General features: G+C 36.0%; 4 protein-coding genes across 4 annotated transcripts; 1 reads left to right on the top strand and 3 right to left on the bottom strand.

Moving 5' to 3' along the window:
• Nucleotides 1-882: 882 nt before the first annotated feature.
• LOC106318586 (dolichyl-diphosphooligosaccharide--protein glycosyltransferase subunit 4C-like) lies at nucleotides 883-2,208 on the bottom strand. The gene is made up of 4 exons (XM_013756627.1): nucleotides 1,715-2,208; nucleotides 1,509-1,626; nucleotides 1,257-1,426; nucleotides 883-1,077 (listed from the first exon to the last, which is right to left on the bottom strand). The coding sequence occupies exons 3-4, from the start codon at nucleotides 1,335-1,337 to the stop codon at nucleotides 970-972; spliced, it is 189 nt and encodes a 62-aa protein (XP_013612081.1). The 5' UTR covers nucleotides 1,338-1,426; nucleotides 1,509-1,626; nucleotides 1,715-2,208; the 3' UTR covers nucleotides 883-969.
• Nucleotides 2,209-2,286: 78 nt separating this feature from the next.
• On the bottom strand, nucleotides 2,287-5,367 carry LOC106318584 (protein PAF1 homolog). The gene is made up of 12 exons (XM_013756625.1): nucleotides 4,728-5,367; nucleotides 4,571-4,639; nucleotides 4,395-4,502; nucleotides 4,138-4,318; nucleotides 3,969-4,045; nucleotides 3,767-3,886; nucleotides 3,481-3,586; nucleotides 3,254-3,340; nucleotides 3,108-3,176; nucleotides 2,947-3,018; nucleotides 2,722-2,865; nucleotides 2,287-2,639 (listed from the first exon to the last, which is right to left on the bottom strand). Exons 1-12 carry the CDS (start codon nucleotides 5,285-5,287, stop codon nucleotides 2,496-2,498), a joined length of 1,737 nt encoding a protein of 578 aa, XP_013612079.1. The 5' UTR covers nucleotides 5,288-5,367; the 3' UTR covers nucleotides 2,287-2,495.
• Nucleotides 5,368-5,460: 93 nt separating this feature from the next.
• LOC106318585 (THO complex subunit 4B-like) lies at nucleotides 5,461-6,994 on the bottom strand. Its single transcript, XM_013756626.1, has 5 exons — nucleotides 6,721-6,994; nucleotides 6,435-6,626; nucleotides 6,282-6,350; nucleotides 5,992-6,221; nucleotides 5,461-5,831 (listed from the first exon to the last, which is right to left on the bottom strand). Exons 1-5 carry the CDS (start codon nucleotides 6,886-6,888, stop codon nucleotides 5,645-5,647), a joined length of 846 nt encoding a protein of 281 aa, XP_013612080.1. The 5' UTR covers nucleotides 6,889-6,994; the 3' UTR covers nucleotides 5,461-5,644.
• Nucleotides 6,995-12,577: 5,583 nt separating this feature from the next.
• Nucleotides 12,578-15,634, top strand: LOC106315778 (short-chain dehydrogenase TIC 32, chloroplastic-like). Its single transcript, XM_013753600.1, has 8 exons — nucleotides 12,578-12,803; nucleotides 13,131-13,362; nucleotides 14,161-14,240; nucleotides 14,401-14,554; nucleotides 14,669-14,747; nucleotides 14,893-14,977; nucleotides 15,051-15,097; nucleotides 15,245-15,634. Exons 1-8 carry the CDS (start codon nucleotides 12,686-12,688, stop codon nucleotides 15,443-15,445), a joined length of 996 nt encoding a protein of 331 aa, XP_013609054.1. The 5' UTR covers nucleotides 12,578-12,685; the 3' UTR covers nucleotides 15,446-15,634.
• Nucleotides 15,635-16,499: the final 865 nt, after the last annotated feature.

The raw sequence follows: 16,499 nt of genomic DNA, 5'->3' as shown, positions 1-16,499 counted from the left end.
TGCTGATGTGCTACTTCTCTTCTCTAATCACATAGTAGCTAAAAACATTAGTAACTGACGCTTTATATATGTGGCAAACAAAGAATTTGGCACTTTACACTACAAGAATGTGTATTGGAGATTTTGTTGCAGTATACATGCTTTATACAAAGATTTACACGTACATAGTCTCCCTGATTATTTGTTTTTAACAAAAGTCAAAGCAATACATAAGGTGAGACAGAGCCTACAAGCTATTTATCCCACACAACAATCAGCTTTTGAGTTATTTGTCCCTATCTTTGAATTACTTCAAAAACCCATCCCATATTATACTACTTACAAGGAGCTACCCATCATGATCACAACTAACATGCTTACAAAAAGAAGCTTCACGCTGAAGTACATTTAGCATTGGTGCAGGTACATAATCTAGCAACAACCAGGAAGATGCAGAGAGGTTCAAGAATGAAACTGATCTTTGGAAGATTGACGTCAATATATAGAAAATGAGTACCACAAAACAAAGGCTAATGCTGCGTATGTAGCACATAACATCATGCAAAAAGAAAAACTTATGCTAATGTGAAACAAATAAATCTGTAAACAGGATAATTATCATGGCAATGTGAAGAAACTACCTTTAGACATAACAATTCACAAGGTCAAGTGTGTGGTTACTCACAAGCATCAAAATCTAAGCTGACTCATACCATGAAGTCTCAACAACTAGTTGGAACTGTGGTACAAGCGACTAAGGCAGAGAGAAGAGAATGTGCATGTACAGAAAGCTGTATGATAGCTAAAACAAATAACTCGCATGATAAAAAATTTGAATGATGAAAAGTTTTTTATCTATTAATAAAAAAGAAACACATTGTGAAAGATACATTACTAGCGAAACATGTCGACTCTATGGAAATGCTACAGACATGTTTGATTCCGACACATAATAATTATTTTGTAGTAAGAAACCAAAATACAAAAATCTCATTCAAATTTTGGGTCGGCAACCACGAAATGGTAAGCAATGACTAATATGAAGATGAAAATGCCGAGAAAATTGGCAAAGAATCCGAGGTCCTGATCCTCAAACATCTGTAACATCACAACGATCAACAATCAGAAAATGAAAATCACACATGAACTCTACTACACTAGACGAGAAGGAGAGAACAAAATCCAGATCGATCAAAGGTGTTGTGTAACGAATACATCAACCTTAGATCACGCCAAGAAATTAAAACGAAATTGATTGAATCACATCAGATCTCTACCGTAGGAATCAGATGTGGGAGTGCTTCTTTGTGGGCGCTGGCAAAGCTGGAGCTGCCCAAAATCTGCCAACATCTCTTCATCAATCTCTGCACTACTCTCCACTTTAAAGGACGAGAGCTCGTTGGGATGTCACAAACTCTGGCTCTTTAGGTCTTGTCATAGTTTGGTTCTGCACAAAGAAGAAAACCATCACCATCCTGGAAGTTAATTATATAATAAGGAAACTGAGAAACGATCTTTTGTTTCTTTACCTGTGGGAAGAGAAGCGTTTGGCCTGAGTCAATGACAACTCTTGTGTGCTTGTTTTGGAACTTTTTCAATCAATTCAGCAGTTGAAATGAAAGGTTTAATCTTCTCACGGACATAAACCTTACAAATGTGAACACAAAAGTTAACAACCAGGCAGGGTCTGTTCGAAAATTTGATATTAAAGATCCAATGAAGTCTCAGAACTCACCTGTCTTGATTATCCTGAATCAGATTGGTAATGGCAGCTATGTACTTAACACACTCGTTTCCCTGCACTGAGGCATCTTTTTCTAGCAGTTTGCTGCGGCTTCTTAAGGGAAACTGAGTCTCCTCCTCCTTGAGATAACTGCAGTGGTGGTTTTGGTGTGCAGGCTTCTTCTTCTTCATTGAAGTTGCACATTGCCTCTACCTTGCTTTGATTCTAGGAACCGATGCTGCACGCACACAAAACTATAACTTTAGGTACAAAGAACATGCTCCTTCCATCTGGCTATAATCACAGGGAAGAAGAATCGAATCACAGAACTAGGGTTGTTCTTTCTTGGTTCCTTCCTTCTTTTTCAGACAGAATGTGTGTCTGTGTAATAATCACAGCGGTCAAGTTTTTGAATATGGAGTTGTTACTTTCTCTCAACGGCCTTATTTTTTTTTTCCCTTTTTAATGCATTCGCCTCCTATCTCTAAAGCCTATATTTTTCCAGTCAATGTTCTTCTTCTTCCCTGAAACTCTGTCGTTTTGAAGCTTCTGCCTTATATCAACTAGGGAACACACAACCCATAGAGAAGAAATGCGCATGAATGCTATATGGTAGCTTAAACAAGTAACTTGCATGATGAAAGCACTAGGGAACACACAAGTCTTTTATCTCCTAAACCCCACATTTCCGACATACATTACTGGCAAAACATGTCTCGACCCTATGGAATGCAATGCTAAAAGCATGTTTGATTCCGACACATATAATAATTGTTTTGTATGGCGCACACATTCACTCAGAATAATCATCATTATTATCACTATATTGATTAGCATCTTGTTCCGACCCGTGTTTCCAAGATCTGCCAAGGCCTTCTTCGTCCTCTAACCTTCTCATCTTGGAGCTCGACGCACCATTCCTAGAATTTGAATTAACCTACATCCAAAGAAGAGTTGTAGAATCTTCCACATACACTTCTTGTGTTGTAAAGGATTAAATGTTCGGATTTTACTGTTACCATTGAATCTTTATGTTCGATTATTGATACAGACGATCTGTTCCTTACAGTCACCCTTGAAGGTACTGGTAAGTGTTCAATCTCATCAAACGCTCTTCCTTCCCTGGCCCTTCTCTTCCTCATGTTCAGCCTAGTTGGTAGGGGCTGCCACATGCTCACTGGGTCAATCTCATATGGAACAACCGAGTGTAACAAAAAGAGATGCAGGTATAGTTTAGAGAATACCAAATAGCTAGCGGTCCCATCCTCAAACGACACCAGGTATGTGTCACGCTCGTTTGGTTCCTTTGGTGGTATCTGTTATAGAACAGGTAATATTTTTTATTTCGATTAGCAACCAAAAACAATCAAATTTTACTCAAATGACATTGGGCTAAGGTACATACATCCCAGAGGTATTCGCGAACCCAAGTATAAGAGATATCCTCGTTTTCATCATGCATATCCTTAGACAACTGGCACAGCAACATATAAACAAGTTGATATAAAAAAAGCAGGTAGCATAAACAAATTGAGAAAAAAGCATGTCTACCTCGTCCAAGGAAGGAACCATGTACGCCAGGATTTTTTCGGGATTGCTATTGTCCGATCCAGCAATTACGTAGCTTTTTAAAATGGCCTGTCAAGGATGAAGGTCCAGAGCTGAGGTCAATTTTACGCAGGGAAGGAAAGTGATATCGTTTTCACATTAATCTCATTGAACATATTACTACGCAAGGAAGGAAAGTGATAACTGGACCAACCACAACACAAACTCACCCGTGATTCATGTTCATCACGAATTGAAGAGTCCAACTTGCCAAAAAACTCAGAATCAGCTGTAGGAGCACTATCAAAATTCGCTACCACAAACTGCTCCTCGTACCTGTGTCGAACATTAAAAAGGAAGACTGAAATAGATTAGCATATGCTACGAGTCCAGTGAAAACTATTACTGGTTTTCCATCCACTATAACTCTTGCAAAGAAACATTGGAACAGGACCAACGCCCCTCTTTAAGTACTATACAGTTAGACCTCAACAGGGAAAATAAAGAGGAACAAACCTATCGAAATATGGCAATAGTGGTAAAACTTCAACAGGCTGCAATTTTTTATTGGTGGCATGAACTGGTCGAGATTTGCAGGCCTCGAAGGATGCTTCAATATCCTTGATCTGTCTCTCTCTAAAAGACCAAGAAACAGGAACCCATTACACCAATAATTTTTATTCACTTTCTTTAGAGAAACACAAATACCACCACAAACCTATTGTTAAGATTTTGCAAGATGTCGACGCCTCCTTTCATCTCTCGCAGTTCTTTTGCTCTCTTCTCAGTTAGAGACTACACATAGTAAAACAAAGAAGTTTTGACACCGTCTTCACACTAAAAAAAACAAAGCAGAATATTCCAAGAACCAAGAGAGATTGATATACCTGTCTTGTGGATTCATTATTAATAGAAGAAATGTACTGCGTTTTGACGAGCCAGGAAACACCTTTATCGGTAGGTCTTTCTTTTCTCTTGATGCCATCTTTCTTGATAGGGGTAACAGCATCATCGTCACGCAACAGTTCTTCATCTTCAGGGGCAAGAGGCTGCCTCACTTTCGGTGGTCTGGAAAGAGCCAAGACAATAAGAAACTGAAGCAATCTATAAGATATTTTTGAGAGAGAGAGGGAGAGATCATTACTTGTAGACACTTAGGTCAAGAAGATCCAAGGGTATTCCAAGATCAGGCTCGGCAAAGATCTTTGGTTTCCATAACTTCTCCAGAGACGTGATGGTATACTTTGTGTATCTAATGGGATCAAAGAGCTAAATCAGATATAAGAAGAAACACAAATATGAATTAAAAGAGTAACATACTGATCTTTATCACGCTTGATGGTCATAAGCTTAAGCTGAGCAGTAGGATCAGGAAGCTCATTCCGGAACCTGCAAGACGAAGAAGAAGAAGAAGATAATATCTTCAGCCAAGAAACAAGCAACAAAGAGAAAAGAGGGAGGAAGGAGAGTGACTGACTTGAGCTTGCAGATGAAGGTGGTTGGTTTCTTTAACCGATTCTCGACCCTATCGGCTGTGAGAAGAGGCGTAGGCTTCCTCTCCTCCGTGTGCCCCTTGGGAACCTGAGACTTGTGAGACGACGATTTCATCTGCTGCCTCTCTTTCTCTTTCTCTGCCTCCCTCTTCTTCCTTTGCCTCCTCTCCTCTTCCGGATTCTTACTATGCGGATGATGATGAGGCCTGTGGTGCTGCTTCGATGGAGGACGCTCCCGCGGCGGCTTGGAGGCCGCTTTGTGGCGGTCATTGGCCGCTTGGTTCCGAGGAGGATCCGGTACGGTAGGAGGAGGTGCTGACGGGGGAGGAGGAGGCGGAGGAGCTTGAAGCTGGTTGAATTGAGGAGGAGGATAGTGAGACGGCTGTTGATAGTAAGTATGAGGAGGATAAGCGTAAGGTTGATGCGACGGCGGTGGGGGAGGGACGGGAGGAGGTAACGACGGAGGAAGAGGTGGTGGGGGTGGGGGATTTTGAGGCGGCGGTGGGAGAGGAGACGGAGGAGGCGGCGGCCGGTACGACGCCATTCTTTTGGATCGGAGGTTTGTTAGATTTAGATCCTAATAGCTCGAAGATTCGTGATGTATGAAAAAAAAACTTTTTTTTTTTTTTGTTTGTCGACAGTATCTTAGGTCAAATAAGAAGGAGATGATAGGGAAAATTACAATATGGTCCTTCATTAAATGAAAACAAAAGGAAATTATCCAAAATTAACATTGCAACCATATCGAACTTAACTTGATAAGGATTTCAATTCCTCAGGACACACAGTACTGGTTTCTCTGAAACGCTCACAAAGAGAAGAAAAGAACAAAGCTAAACTCAGATACAAAAGCATTATCATGCACTAAAGGAATACATTGCGATCAACTTAGTCGCTTCTCTTAGCTTGTTTCCATTGCTGCTTTGTGATACTTGTCCAATTCAGCATCAAGATCCTCTGCAGATACCTTTTCATCACGTCCTCTTCCACTGCCACGGCCTCCTCTACCTCCCCTGCCTCCTCTACCACCTCGGAAATTACCACCGCCTAAACCACCACGAGGCCGCCCCGTAAAACCACCTCTTCCCCTGTTGTTTAACAAAAATATTTGATAAGACCAAAAGGGAAATAATCAATCAACCAATCAGAATCTACAGTCTAACTAAAACAAAGCCCTTTCTTCAAAGATAACAACATATCAGCCATTTTTAGATCATTTAAGAAAACATGTACGAGAAGAGCACAAACCTGAAGTTCCCATTGAAGCCTCCATTGTAGTTCTCATTGAAGTTGCCAAGTATCCCATTCGAAGGAAAGGGAAACTGAACTGGAGCAAGAGGTGTAGTAGGCGTTGGAGCAGAAAGATTTGTTCCAACGATCTCAATCTTCATCAGCTTCCCATCCAACTGAACATTGTTGTAACGCTTGACAGCAGCCAAGGCATCACCACGCCGTGAAAAAACAACCTCAGCAGTACCCTGAAAGCATGGTTTGATCAGGACAAGCCGATCCGATAGCCAAAAAAAAAAAGCTTATACCTTGGATCTTCCACTCTTATCATAGTGAAGACCATAACGCTTAAGGTCACCAACCTCTGAGAAGAGCTCCTACAAAAACAAACCCAGCTCAAGATTACTAACATTAACCTCAAAGCCACAATCTTTACTCAGACTAGAATAATAAAATGAGACCTTGATATCCTCGTTGGAGACACCATAGTCTAAATTGGAGATGTAGAGCTTCGTCCCAGTCTCGATTGAAGATCCTCCGACGACGCTTCCAAAGCCTCCAGACTGATGCCCAAAAGCCGCCGCCACACTCTCATCAGTAGCGAAAACGTCGTTTTGCCACATTGGGTCTTGAGCTTGCTGTTGTTGTAACGGCTGAAGAAGAAACGAAAACAGATCTCAACTTTAAAAGGAATGAATTCTCTGATGTGGAAGGAAGATGTTTAAGGAGATAAAATCAATCGCTGACCCTTGAATACGGCGCCGTTCTGTTCCCTACTCTGTTAGAAAATCGTCGAGACGGACCGGAGCCACCGCCGAATCTACTAGAACCACCGTTGCCTCGGCCGCGAGATCCCGTGGGTTTTCGATTAGATTTGATGAGATCATCAAGTGACATATCCAAGCCACCTGCCATCTTCGCCGGAGATTTCTCTGCTTCCGATATGGAGAAGGGCAGCTAGGGTTTCGATGACTCGAGAGGAAAACAACACTCCGAGATAGAGAGAAGTAATTTTCGTAGATATTGTTATTTGCCGCAAAAATTATACTTTTTTGCTTAATAGACCCTTCAATTCTTAATGGGCTATTGGAATCATATAAATTGACGGCCCATAGAGAGATAAAAATTGATGTACAATCTATTTGTGGATGCTTATGTTCTCCTATTTTACTGCCAATTTTATTTAATTCTGGTACCAAGTATGTATCAAGTATTTTTAACTTTATTTTTTATTTTTCACTCACCGTAAAAATTATCAATCATTTCTTTATTTGGTTTTTTAAAAAAAATTAGTTATATACACTATCAAAGAGAAACTTTCTATATCGACCAAGAAAAAATAAAAACAACACAACCTCTATTGATGTTTACATGTACAGAGAGATAAAAATCGATGTACAATCTATTGTTCTCCGAAAGTTTAGTATTTTACAGCCAATTGGTAGGTGTGTATGTATCCAATTGTATGTATCAAATATTTTTAACTTTAGTTTCTATTTTTCACCATAAAAATTATCAATCATTTCTTTATTTAGTTTTTAGATCAAAAATATTAGTCATATAAACTTTATTTTCTAAACAAAAAATATATCATAGAAATATGTAATAAATTTTTAAATTAATTTCTACAATTTCATTAGATACACGTAGAATTTATACTCTAACCAAATATTTATTTTGTTTCGAATTCATTACATTCAATGTATATATTTTTGGATTTTAAAGCTATATATATTTCCACAAATGAATAAGCTATATATATTTTCACAATGTATATATTTTTGGATTTTAAAGCTATATATATAAAGCTATATATATTTTTCGATGCAGCATTCGGTTGCAACACTACAGAAGCTATGCACAAGATATCTCATGTACAAGGATAAGAACCCTGCTCTAGTTCCTTGCTGATTACTCAAGAGGAAAATAACACTACGAGAAATAAGGCCTCGTAGTTTTCGTATATATTGTTATTTGCACAAACTTTTATTGTTTTGCTAAATAGACCGTTCGTAATGGGCAACCTAGCATCCTACTTTGGGTTCGCTCTCGCTCGCTCAATGGCTAATGGCTTCCCATTTTACTGTAAGAACACGCAGAAGATTCACTCATTCCATCATTTCCTAAAATAATTCCCCCCCCCTCGGACCTAGTATGGGCAGTGGGCTATAAATCGGGGAGAATTACGATACATGCCACGCTTACTTTTAGCTAAATCGACCTTTGACTACTTAATGGCCTAATGAATCATAAATATCAATGGCCCCATACTCCTTCCCTTGAGACTCTATCCAACGTACGTTCCTCGCCCATTTTCTCCAGCCATTGTCAAAGACCTCTAGATTCTAGTCAAATATGTGCACAAGCCATGTGTCACACGAATTCCCTGTATGGGCAACCGTGTTGTGAATGAATATATCAGTACGTACATACAGATTAATGTGCATTGGCAAACAATCCATATCTGAATTCTATCTCTTTTTTAAAATATATATATATATATATGTCAATTCTATATTGATCAAGAAAACGATGTGTGATTTAATTTAACAAGAATCCATCTATATCTAGGTCTGAGAAGCCGTAATCACCATAATGTAATTTTATCTCTTATCTGAATTCAAATGAGAAGGCTTCAACGATGTTAATACGAAACACTAAACTACATCTTTTGAGTTTGATCTGTTAACAAAATAATATTATTCTTTCTCAAAAAAATATAATAATATTATTAGTTGTATTTTCAAATAACAATAATGTAGTTAGTTGTAAATATAGAGTGTATTTACTAGCGGTTCACATGGTCACATCACTTCCCCATGCTACTAGCCGGACGTCATGTGCGGCTGTGCCTCTCGCCGCTGAGAAATAGTAAATGCCATCATTTTTCTATTTATATTCAACATCGTAATAGGTTGATCTTTTGTCCGGAGGCTGAACTAGGCATGGGCATTTGGGCCTTCGGGTCGGGTTTGGACATGTTCATTTTGAATCTGTGTCCTTCGGGTCCTAAACATTTTGACCCAATAGATATTTAGGAATTTTCGATCCGGGTTCGGGTCGGTTCTTCTCGTATCCGAATCGGTTCAGATCTATAATTAAAATACCCATAAAATATCCGTAATTTTCCGGGTCCATATCGAATTTGGTTCGGGTTCGAATATTTATGAACTGAAAAAGACATGACATATTCAACTCAATCAAATTTAGTCAATATTTTTCATATATATTTAAAATTTTACAAAATAACTTAAATGAAACTATTAATAATTAAAATAAAATATTTTATACTCTAAAATTTACTTATAAAAGCTTCATATTACTTAAAAAATGTTACAAAATAATAACAAATGTTGTTAACAAAAGATATTTCAATTAAATCATAGAATAATATATATGTATATATATATAATAGAACACAAAAGCATAGTTTTGCATATACATGTTTTTTAATTGAGTACAAATCGGTTCTTATTGGATTGGGTCTATTCGAATCATTTTTTGGGTTCAGATTTATTCGGATCGGTTCCTTTCGGTTCCGGTTCTTTCGGGTAAAAAAAAATTTAGACCCAAAAGATACTTGTAATTTTTCGGTTCAGTTTCAGATTGAGTATTTTTGGATCGGTTCAGAGTCAGGTTTTCGGGTCCAGGTTAAAATGTCCGTTGAACAATAGTAAACGCCAACGTTTTATGGAGTATATATTTACTGAAACAGTAAATTAGTTTAGTTATTAACTAAGCTGTTAGGTTTATCGTTGCAGGCCATACAAAATACTTTTTGTTGTTAACCGTTTCGTTTTCTTTTTAATTCTAAAAGTTGCGAGTAGAGTATTATTCAAGTTGGTGAAAAAAAGGTTTTGGTTTTAGAAAGTTTAGAAAAAAAAAAAAGTTATAACTTGACCAAAAAAAAAAAAAAAAAAAGTTATAACTACAATTATAAGAAATGGCTATGCTGACTTTGTGTGAGATTGTATAAAAGTTCGAACAAGTTAAAATCTTAATAGCATGACAAGCGTGGTGAACTTATGTGTCACCTAAATATTGGTTTAGTACACAACAAATCAATTGTTAAAATATCAAACTTCTTATATTAATCTAAAATTATTAACTTAACGTCCTTTGGTACAAGAAAAAATAAAGCTCTCAACTATCAGTACAAGCTGTTCAATTATCTGTTATACATATATCATAGATATCGAATTTAAATATCTATATTGCAAATGATATTAATAATATGACACTAATCTCGGTTGTGGTGTAAATCTACCATCTAACTATAAAAATTCCCGCCAATTGGGGCAATGTAGGGGCAATGTAATTAATTACATCTAGCGTGTCATTTTCAGGCTTTCAGCAATCAATTTTGGAAGGCAAGAAAAAGCTAATAAATCCAAATCTCTTAGATGGGTTCTCTGAACTTGAAACGGGAAGTGAAAGGAACACATCTATGAGCACGGGCTATGAATTAAATAATACATTCTATATGGGTGATTTATCTTAGAGCATTATTAACGGGGATTCTTAGGACGGAGTTTTTAGCGGAATATAAGAACCCGACTCTTAATTTTTAACTGAAAATGCTAAGAGTCGGCTCTTAAATAAGAGATTTAAGAGCCGACTTTTAACTTTTTCAGTTAAAAGTTAAGAGTCGGATTCTTATATTCTGTTAAGAACCATGTACTAAGAACCCTGCGTTAATGATGGTCTTAGAGCATTACAATGGAGAGTTCTCTGGGTGAGGTTTTTACCGGAATATAAGAACCCAACCCTAAGAACTCCCTATTATACATGCTCTTAGTATATAGCTTTCTCTTTAACAGTTTAACCGCCGGTCCAAACAAAATTTAAACGACTTAAATATGCTTAGGTAAAGTTGGATTAAAGTTGATGACTAGAATGTTATAGGCCAAAGTTCATACATTCTCATAAATCTTGAGTCATATCATGTTATATAGATTCATCTCAAATGTCAACTAGTCATAAATCAGGTTTTGTTTTAGATTTTCTAACAACCACTTAATGAAATTTAATGGTTTTCTCTTTCTAAGATTTGTTCACTTGGATAAAGTTTGTAATTTTGTTAAACTACAATATTGTTTAACATGGTTTTGTTTTTTCTCATACTGTTATATTAAAAAAGAAGGTATGGTGTAGGTTTGCAATAAACAAAAATGTGTATATGAAAAATATAGTATTTTTTAATTTGATAATTCTCAGTTGTGATTTTTAATAGTTGTAGTTTTTTCGTTTGAACTGAACTCATTGCTTCAGTTGCATAACCTCGCCAATTGTTTTGTAAGATGTTAAAAATAATTATTAAACTAAACTAACTTCCCTACAATAATTAGGAGGGAATCGGGTAAGTGGTAACACATTCACAGGAATCACGTGAAGAAAGAAGGATGTCAAGTAGCTGCACACTTGTATTGTGTATCAGTAATAAGAAACCAACGGCTTCTCACCAAACACTCATTAATAATTAGGTTAACCCTATTTAGATTCAACATATAGTACTTCAACAGTTAGCACTTAGCACCTTAATAACCCCCAAAATTTTGGGATTAGTCGTCAATCCCCATATGTTACGTTACTTAGATTATGTTCAGTTATGGTTACCCGATAAATTAAATCCTGTTGTTGTAGCTTTAGAAGGACGAGGGGATACTAAAACCTAAAAAGAAGTGGACACTACTACTAAAACTTGTGCAAATGACGAGGTATAACTTGTTTGATATTTTTAAAAATATCATTGTAACGAAAAATGTGTATAATTTTTTTAATGTTTTCAAATAGACTGGTTCAATAGAGAGGAAAAAATTGCCGTTGTGTCGGCAAATTAAAACCCAATGGCAGGGGTTCGTAGAGGAAAATGACTAAAAGTATAGGCATTAACCACGACTTATTGAGAAGTAGACATGTTTAATTGGACCACGGCAAGTTTTCTCTCCCTCGAAAGAGATATGAACAAACAGTTTTTTTTAATGAATTATGAACAAACAGTTTCTTAATTTGATCTACAATTTATATGTATGCACCGAGGGGCGGCTTAACATTGTTATGGGTCGTAAGGCAAAAAAAAATTTTATCTCTAAAATTTATATTCAGATAATGTTTAAAATATTTTTAAAATTTAATCAGTAATATTTTGTATATTTTGTGATAAAAATAAAACTATATGCATATCAAATATTTTTGGACCATTTTTAATTTTATTTATTATATTTATAATTTTTTTATATAAAAATATAGATTTTTTAAAAAGATTAGACCCCTTAACTATTAAGATACGGGGGGACACAGGCTTAGGCCCGGGACGATCGCACCGGCCCTGCACGCACTGTCCATCGCCAGAAAAAAAACATCATACGATTGAAATACATATACATATGAAAAGTAAATACACATTATCTGTATTTGTGTGAAAATAGGTATGACTCTGATACTGTGTATTTACTATTCATAGATCCATTCACATAATAGTGTCCATGAAACTAGAAGACACCAAAAAGGCATTAATGATAGTTTCGCCACTTATATATATATATATATATATATATATATATATATATATATATGTGTGATTCTCCCATAGTACCATATTATTCTCTAACTTCACTCTTCCTTCTTGGTCTGTCTCTCTCACTCTCTCTCATATTGGTTCTTGAGAGACATCCGTGGACCTAAAAAAAATAAAGAGGCCAATCTAGTAAAAATGGGATTATATTCTCTAATCACAGGGGTAAGAGGACCAAGTGGGTTTGGTTCAGCTTCAACTGCTGAAGAGGTTACTCAATGGATTGATGCAACTCATCTCACTGCAATTATCACAGGTACATACATATATACTCGTACTATAAGTTGATTGTGTTTAGCTATCAATGAAACAATTTAGATTACAGTTATGATACCATAACATCATTAATCATTTTCACTAGATACATTTTGTGGTTTTTCCGGTTACCAAATTCGTTTGATTTAGGTTTTTTTTATATTATTATATTTGTTGGTCATATGATCATATCATAGAGGAGGGACAGATGTTGTCGTAAACGCAAAACTAAGTCAATGCCGTCGTAGCTATATTATTGCTAACATAAAATGTAAAATTGTTTAAACAGAAATTATATTAACTTGACGTGTGATTACCATTGTAAAAGGAGGGACAGGAGGAATAGGGATGGAGACAGCAAGGGTAATGGCAAAGAGAGGTGCTCATGTGGTGATTGGTGCCCGAAACATGGGAGCTGCAGAAAACGCCAAAACTGAGATTCTCAGACAAAACGCAAACGCACGTGTCACACTGCTCCACTTAGATCTCTCTTCCTTCAGATCCATCAAAGCCTTTGTTCGCGACTTTCATGCCCTCCATCTTCCTCTCAATATCCTCATGTACTTCTCTTCTTCTCTCTCTTTCTCTCACCCTTTAAATGCATTTTGACGGCCATTTTTAGCGTTTGGATCATTGCTTTTACGTTATATTGGTATTGAATGGTTGAACGTCAGTCAAATAAAGCTTAACTAACATCATCCAACATTTAGCCTTTTTTTTAGTTTTGATATTATGAACAGACAACGTCCCAAACTATTGTAATGTTATAATGTTACCATCTATTTTTAACTGCTACTAATATTTTTCACGTTACTATTTTAACGTAATACCATTTAACTGCTATTAAGTTTACTATTCCAGTGTGGTACCTACCACATGAGAACCACAATTAATCCCAGTCCCAGAACCTAAGGGCATCATTAACCCCGGTCTCTTAGTAGGGGTTCTTAACTTATGATTTGACATTTTTTTGTTTTTTTACATTTTTCGGCTAAGAGACAGCTCTTATATCTCTTATTTAAGAGACAATTCTTAACTTTTTTTTGTTAAAATCTAAAAAAAGCTAAGAACGTCTCTTAGCCGAAGCTAAGAACGTCTCTTAGCTCGTTCTTAGCCGAGCTAAGAGACCTCAATTAAAAGACTGTGGTTAATGATGGTTTTAGCAGTGTCTATGACGAGATTGATATATACATTTATAACTTCTTGCAAGGAAAATGATTTTAAAAATAATATTTTTTTTTACTTATGGATACCTGTTAATATTGATATACATAGCACAAGTTTATCAGTGGAAGTATGAAACTGTATAAATAGCCTCAATATGGATATAAATTAATGTACAAAAATGGTGTCTGCAGAAACAATGCAGGAGTTATGTTCTGTCCATACCAACTCTCTGAAGATGGAATCGAACTGCAGTTTGCTACAAATCACATTGGTAATTGTCCTTTTTATATGTCTATATATAAAGTTAAAAAGCTTTTTTTTTTTGGAACACACAAGCTTTTAGTTTTGTATTTAAAAAAAAAACTAAAAACTGAAACATCTTGGTCAGCTAAAAGATTGAAAAGTTAATTGTTGATGTTTATACAATGTAGGTCATTTTCTGTTGACAAACTTGCTCTTAGACACAATGAAGAACACTGCTAAAACCAGTGGTGTTGAAGGAAGAATTTTGAACCTATCATCTATAGCTCATATCTATACTTACCAAGAAGGAATCCAATTCAACAGCATCAATGACATTTGCAGGTAAATTCTTTAGTTTTTCCAAAACTTAGATTAATCTTGCAATTTGCAGCGTTTAAAACCTTTATTATCTTTCACACTGTATATCTTATATAACCATCTCGTTCTGTTTTCCAGTTACTCGGATAAAAAAGCTTACGGACAATCGAAACTAGCCAATATATTGCACGCAAATGAGCTCTCGCGTCAACTTCAGGTTGCCTTCACACACATGAACAATACATCTAAGTAAATAATAAACGAAGAAACAAACTCAAAATCAGATTTTGTCTTGGTTAGTTACTTGGAAGAACAAAAGAACTGATCAAAATGTTTTTTGGGGACATTGTTTTGTTTGGTAGGAAAAGGGAGTGAACATAACAGTGAATTCAGTTCACCCAGGCCTCATCCTCACCAATCTCTTCCAACACACTGCTGTTTTAATGAGTAAACTTTCTTTCTCTGTTTTTTCTCTAGATAATATCCTTTTTTATTTATTCTAACGTCCATGTTTTCACAGGGTTTTTGAAGTTCTTCAGCTTCTACTTGTGGAAAAATAGACCTCAGGTACTACAATACTAATAAAATCCTTAGAAAATTCAAGATATAATCGTATGACATTAATGCTACTAAACATCACGTACTTAAAATGTGGGAAATAAAAGACAAAGACTATGAGTATGACATTTTTGATACTCCATGTTATTCTGTCAGGGAGCAGCTACAACATGTTATGTTGCTCTGCACCCAAGTCTGAAGGAGGTAACTGGAAAGTACTTTGCAGATTGCAATGAAGTGACTCCAAGCAAACTTGCTAGAGATGAGACTTTGGCACAAAAACTTTGGGATTTCAGCGTTAAGCTCATCAACTATGTCTCCAAAAAGAACTACCTTGGTTTCGAGGACACAAGTTAAAGAATTAATACGAAGAATCTCTTGTTGTCGCTTAAGAGTTAAGAGTGAAATGTGTGAGATATACCTTCGAAGTTACTGTTTCTCCGGTTACGGTGGTTGTACTGTTATCCGAAAGCCCGATTGGGATGATAATTAATGAATATTTTTATTTTTAAAAAATGTGTGAGATATGAATGTGATGTATTGTTTAAAAAAAAAAAGATGTTATCGAGTGATGTATTATTTTTAAAACTATTAATCTGTAGTTTCTGTTACCGTAGCATTCCTATTAACCATCCACTAAGAAAGCAACCATGGAACGTGAAGCGAACCTGATTCGGTTTATTTTGTTCGGTCCAGTCTAGAAGTCGGTTTATAGCAAACCAACTCAAATGATATGATGTGCTTTTAGTGACATCCTGCAACAGTATTAGTTGGGCCATACTATCTGATTCGGTTTATTTAACACATTAACACTTGTTTTCAGCAACGTGATCAATCGTTATAAGACTAGCGACCAAAACCACTGGCCACATGTTATTTGTTCGTGAACGCATTATTGTCAATAATATGTTTCTGAATCATATCGATGAAGCAGTATTATCGAGATGTTTATTGACGATATTATGTTTGATAAAACATATTTTGCTAATCAGCTAGACTAGATATAATGAAAACAGAGATGAACTAAAGAAACACATGTAAAACCCGTCCGCGTACATGCGCATAAATTTACCTAGTCAAAATTACTGCTTTTATGTAATGAAATTGTTCAAAAACAAAACTATTTTTATTCACAAAAAATATATTTATTTATACCATGCACTTTGCTCTCTTTTTTTACGATTGTGTTCTCTTGCCTCTTGGTTCCTTACATTCCTCGTTTTCCTTAAAGTTGTTTTTAATTTTGAATCAAAAGAAAGGTCAAATGCGACTTCGGTCAATATATACCAAACTTATAGTCGGGAAAAAAATCAATAGACGTTCAAAAGAAAGTGCCCGACGGAGATATCAATTAGCATGCTGTCATTTGCAGTTCATTTTGTATATTTTATAAAATTTTAACAATACATAT

Source organism: Brassica oleracea, chromosome C9 (genome assembly GCF_000695525.1).
Source record: "Brassica oleracea var. oleracea cultivar TO1000 chromosome C9, BOL, whole genome shotgun sequence".
Lineage (NCBI taxonomy): Eukaryota > Viridiplantae > Streptophyta > Magnoliopsida > Brassicales > Brassicaceae > Brassica > Brassica oleracea.
Note: the sequence above shows the minus strand (reverse complement) of the source record. Positions and strands in the feature narration are given on the sequence as shown.